This window comes from Limulus polyphemus, unplaced genomic scaffold (assembly GCF_000517525.1).
Source record: "Limulus polyphemus unplaced genomic scaffold, Limulus_polyphemus-2.1.2 Scaffold3988, whole genome shotgun sequence".
Taxonomy (NCBI): domain Eukaryota; kingdom Metazoa; phylum Arthropoda; class Merostomata; order Xiphosura; family Limulidae; genus Limulus; species Limulus polyphemus.
Genome location: NW_013669598.1, coordinates 53,496 through 59,122, shown reverse-complemented (window position 1 = coordinate 59,122; position 5,627 = coordinate 53,496). Strand labels below are relative to the sequence as shown.

General features: G+C 35.6%; 1 protein-coding gene across 1 annotated transcript in view; it reads right to left on the bottom strand.

The window, feature by feature from the left end:
- Positions 1-5,627, bottom strand: part of LOC106470417 (SWI/SNF complex subunit SMARCC2-like) — a 56,735-nt gene that overhangs the window by 15,639 nt on the left and 35,469 nt on the right. Inside the window, 4 exon segments of the mRNA XM_013930973.2 lie at positions 1,057-1,203; positions 3,060-3,182; positions 3,433-3,640; positions 5,151-5,297. Of these exon segments, the coding sequence (XP_013786427.1) occupies positions 1,057-1,203; positions 3,060-3,182; positions 3,433-3,640; positions 5,151-5,297 (625 nt within the window).

Below are 5,627 nucleotides of genomic sequence, written 5' to 3'. Positions count from 1 at the left end.
AAAAGGACCCACTACTTAAAGACAGGACAACGACTTCACCTGCACTGGCTATTTTAGACAAAGAACCCACTACTTTCAGACAGTACACCGGCCCCACATGCACTGGCTATTTTAGACAAAGGACCCACTACTTTCAGGCAGGACACCGGCCTCACCTGCACTGGCTATTTTAGACAAAGGGCCCACTACTTTCAGACAGAACTATGGCCCCACATAACCTGGCTATTTTAGACAAATGACCCTCTACTTAATGACAGGACAACAGCCCCCATATGCTATTTTAGATAGATAGACTTCCTACATACATGTTATTTCAAAGATGGAACATGTAGGTTATTCCTCGGTTTTAACCTCAAGCTGACCAAGTTTTAGGGTTTTAATGACTACCTCTGAAGTAACCTCTGAAGGTGTAATCAAGTTTCGATGTTTGTCTAGTTAGACAAATCTCTAGACACAACACTTCCAAACAAAACACACACACACATCTCTAGACATAACACTTCCAAACAAAATACACACACATCTCTAGACATGACACTTCCAAACAAAACACACACCTCTAGACATGACACTTCCAAACAAAACACACATATCTCTAAACACAACACTTTCAAACAAAACACACACACATCTCTAGACATGACACTTTCAAACAAAACACACACACATCTCTAGACATGACACTTTCAAACAAAACACACACATCTCTAGACACAACACTTCCAAACAAAACACACACATCTCTAGACATGACACTTCCAAACAAAACACACACACATCTCCAGACACAACACTTCCAAACAAAACACACACACATCTCTAGACATGACACTTCCAAACAAAACACACACATCTCTAAACACAACACTTCCAAACAAAACACAAACATCTCTAAACACAACACTTTCATATGAAATTCTAATTTACTGGGAGTTTATATAATATCATTCTAACCAACTGTAAAAACAATCTCATTTAAGTAGCATCAATAGCCATGTGAATAAGAAAATTTTGTTTTCTGGATACTTCAGTTCAAAACTAATGCTTTAAGCTCACCTTCTTTCTCACCAGTACCTGCAATTCCTGTAACAGAGAGTCCAGCTTTTGGGTCGGCATTCCCGTCTGTAGCAGCCGCCTCAACGTTTCGTATGTGAGCATCCAAGAGAGCTGATGGGACTTCATCTTTAATCTTTGCAAATTCCTCTGATATGAAAAAGAACAAGAAAAATCTGTCATGGAATGACATTCTTACCTAATTGTTTAACTAAAAACACTTATTAAAAAAACAATGCACAGAGCTGCCAAGGTCAGAAATGATAATCTTAGTAAACCACATAAACACAAATGTCCTATATCTAACACAGAGAGAAAACATACAGAACCAACATCTTGTGTGACATATAGTTTCAATACACAGAGCAGCTAAGCCTGTCTAATACAAGTTCAGAAACGATAATCTTTTTCAAGTCCTTTTCTTACCAAGTTGCACCAAAATGAACAGAACAGTAAATGAAATAAACAAAACACATATTTTATTTCACTAAATCTAAAAGGTTATACTAATAAATTTGGTTTAAAAACCTAAAGCAGTAGGAACGAGGGATTTTCTTTTGCAAAAAATCCACGAAAAGAGGAAAGACGGACTACTCTGTTGAAAACTACATACTAGAAAGAAAACTCCACACTACATTCTCTAGCAGTGATCTTTAGCTTTACACTACATTCTCAGCAGTGATCTTTAGCTTTACACTACATTCTCAGCAGTGGTCTTTAGCTTTACACTACATTCTCTAGCAGTGCTTTTTAGCTTTACACTACATTCTCTAGCAGTGATCTTTAGCTTTACACTACATTCTCTAGCAGTGATCTTTAGCTTTACACTACATTCTCTAGCAGTGATCTTTAGCTTTACACTACATTCTCTAGCAGTGGTCTTTAGCTTTACACTACATTCTCTAGCAGTGGTCTTTAGCTTTACACTACATTCTACTGCTAGAGAATGTAGTGTAAAGCTAAAGACCACTGCTAGAGAATGTAGTGTAAAGCTAAAGACCACTGCTAGAGAATGTAGTAAAGCTAAAGACCACTGCTAGAGAATGTAGTGTAAAGCTAAAGACTACTGCTAGAAATGCAGTGTAAAGCTAAAGACTACTGCTAGAGAATGTAGTGTAAAGCTAAAGACCACTGCTAGAGAATGTAGTGTAAAGCTAAAGATCACTGCTAGGGTCTTTAGCTTTACTACATTCTCTAGCAGTGGTCTTTAGCTTCACACTACATTCTCTAGCAGTGGTCTTTAGCTTCACACTTCATTCTCTAGCAGTGATATTTAGTTTTACACTACAATCTCTAGCAGTGGTCTTTAGCTTTACACTACATTCTCTAGCAATGGTCTTTAGCTTTACACTACATTCTCTAGCAGTAGTCTTTAGCTTTACTACATTCTCTAGCAGTGGTCTTTAGCTTTACTACATTCTCTAGCAGTGGTCTTTAGCTTTACACTACATTCTCTAGCAGTGGTCTTTAGCTTTACACTACATTCTCTAGCAGTGGTCTTTAGCTTTACATTGCATTTCTAGCAGTAGTCTTTAGCTTTACACTACATTTTATAGCAGTGGTATTTAGCTTTACACTGCATTTCTAGCAGTAGTCTTTAGCTTCACACTACATTCTCTAGCAGTGATAGTCAATTTGCATATGTATAGATCTTCTTGTAAACTTTAGATTATCTGTCACTGTAATAAAAGATAGTCAATTTGCATACGTCTAGATCTTCTTGTAACCTTTAGATTATCTGTCACTGTAATAAAAGATAGTCAATTTGCATACGTCTAGATCTTCTTGTAACCTTTAGATTATCTGTCACTGTAATAAAAGATAGTCAATTTGCATACATCTAGATCTTCTTGTAACCTTTAGACTATCTGTCACTGTAATAAAAGATAGTCAATTTGCACAAGTTTAGATTTTATCATAACCTTTAAATTATCTGTCACAGGTATAATACAGGTGTAGGAATCACCTCATATTTAATTCCTACTTTAAAATGTAAAAAAACTCACCCATGGCAGCCTTAGCTGCTGCCGAGGATACGCGAGGGTCAACAACTGAAGCCAAGAATGCTACTGTTGACATAATTGGATTCCCAGCCTTAGAAAATGGAATTGGTTGGTAAGCCAAGGGCCCTGAACATAAATATTTTCAATTAGCATAATATAAAAGTATAACGCACTCAGTATTTCAGCATTTAAAAAAAAACAACTAACTAACCAGTTTTTGACAGTTAAATATGTGATTAAACAGGAACCAAAAAACTAGTAAATTCAAAATACTTTATGTTTATAAACTTTCATTACACAAAAAGACATATGTAAGAATACCAAGCAAGTTTTCCTATGATCTAAAAGTGCCTACCAGTTCTGCCTCACATCTCACCTAAAGCTCCCCCACCACAAACAGGATCCTCCAAGTAAGGATCTTCAATTGGCAATCTCAGGAAGTGGAGGATACACTCGTCCTGTGTACGACTCCCAACATGTTCGCACACTTTGTTCCAGTCATCCTTATACATCTCCAGAGCTTCCAGCAGGAGCAAAGTTTCTTGTTCTGTCCATTCTCGGGATATGGTTGCTGCTGCTTTGTTCTGTAAACAAAACATTACTACTACCTATCAGGCTTCCAGAAACATTACTACTACATATCAGACTTCCAGAAACATTACTACTACCTATCAGGCTTCCAGAAACATTACTACTACATATCAGACTTCCAGAAACATTACTACTACCTATCAGGCTTCCAGAAACATTACTACTATATATCAGGCTTCCAGAAACATTACTACTACATATCAGACTTCCAGAAACATTACTACTACCTATCAGGCTTCCAGAAACATTACTACTATATATCAGGCTTCCAGAAACATTACTACTATATATCAGGCTTCCAGAAACATTACTACTACATATCAGGCTTCCAGAAACATTACTACTACATATCAGGCTTCCAGAAACATTACTATTACATATCAGGCTTCCAGAAACATTACTACTACATATCAGGCTTCCAGAAACATTACTACTACATATCAGGCTTCCAGAAACATTACTACTACCTATCAGGCTTCCAGAAACATTACTACTACATATCAGGCTTCCAGAAACATTACTAATACATATCAGGCTTCCAGAAACATTACTACTATATATCAGGCTTCCAGAAACATTACTATTACATATCAGGCTTCCAGAAACATTACTACTACATATCAGGCTTCCAGAAACATTACTACTACATATCAGGCTTCCAGAAACATTACTACTATATATCAGGCTTCCAGAAACATTACTACTACATATCAGGCTTCCAGAAACATTACTATTACATATCAGGCTTCCAGAAACATTACTACTACATATCAGACTTCCAGAAACATTACTACTATATATCAGGCTTCCAGAAAGATTACTACTACATACGAGGCTTCCATAAACATTACTACTACATATCAGGCTTCCAGAAAGATTACTACTTCATACGAGGCTTCCAGAAACATTACTACTACTACATATCAGGCTTCCAGAAACATTACTACTACTACATATCAGGCTTCCAGAAAGATCACTACTACCATATACGAGGCTTCCAGAAACATTACTACTATATATCAGGCTTCCAGAAAGATCACTACTACTATATACAAGGCTTCCAGAAAGATCACTACTACTATATACAAGGCTTCCAGAAACATTACTACTATATATCAGGCTTCCATTAAATTTCCAATTTCTGATATTTATGTAAATTCTTACCTGCCAATAATCTATCAGTTATAATGTGTATCTTAAGATTTACTTGCTCTTTTAAAGTTCAACTGCATTTAGTAGCTTAAAAACATCTACAAATCACTTGGTAATAAGAACAAGGGAGAAACTAATGACAAAAAGTTAGTAATAAAATAATTTTTATGATATATTTTTTTGACTTGTAATACTATTGAAATTATACCTTTTATTACTATTACTTTAATATTGTGATTACTATAGTATTGCTTATATTACTTTGTGAAAATTACTGTAATAATCTTAAAATGAAATAAATTATAACTGAATAAAAACAAGTGGTGCTAAAAGCTTTATTAAATTATGTACCTTCATGTACGCATTTTTCTTTGCATATTGGTCAAGCCTCAAGCCGAAACTGTCACCAATGGGAGGCGTTGATGTTTTCTCTTCTGATTTGGTGTCACCATTTTCTTTATTTTTATCCAAATTCAGCATTTGCTGAGCTGCACTTGGCTAAAGAAGTACAAGGATCACATTTACTACACACTGATGTGTTTACTACAACAGTACAGTACAAGGATCACATTAACTACACACTAATGTGTTTAATACAACAGTACAGTACAAGGATCACATTTACTACACACTGGTGTGTTTACTACAACAGTACAGTACAAGAATCACATTAACTACACACTAATGTGTTTAATACAACAGTACAGTACAAGGATCACATTAACTACATACTGATGTGTTTACTACAACAGTACAGTACAAGGATCACATTAACTACACACTAATGTGTTTAATACAACAGTATAGTACAAGGATTACATTAACTAC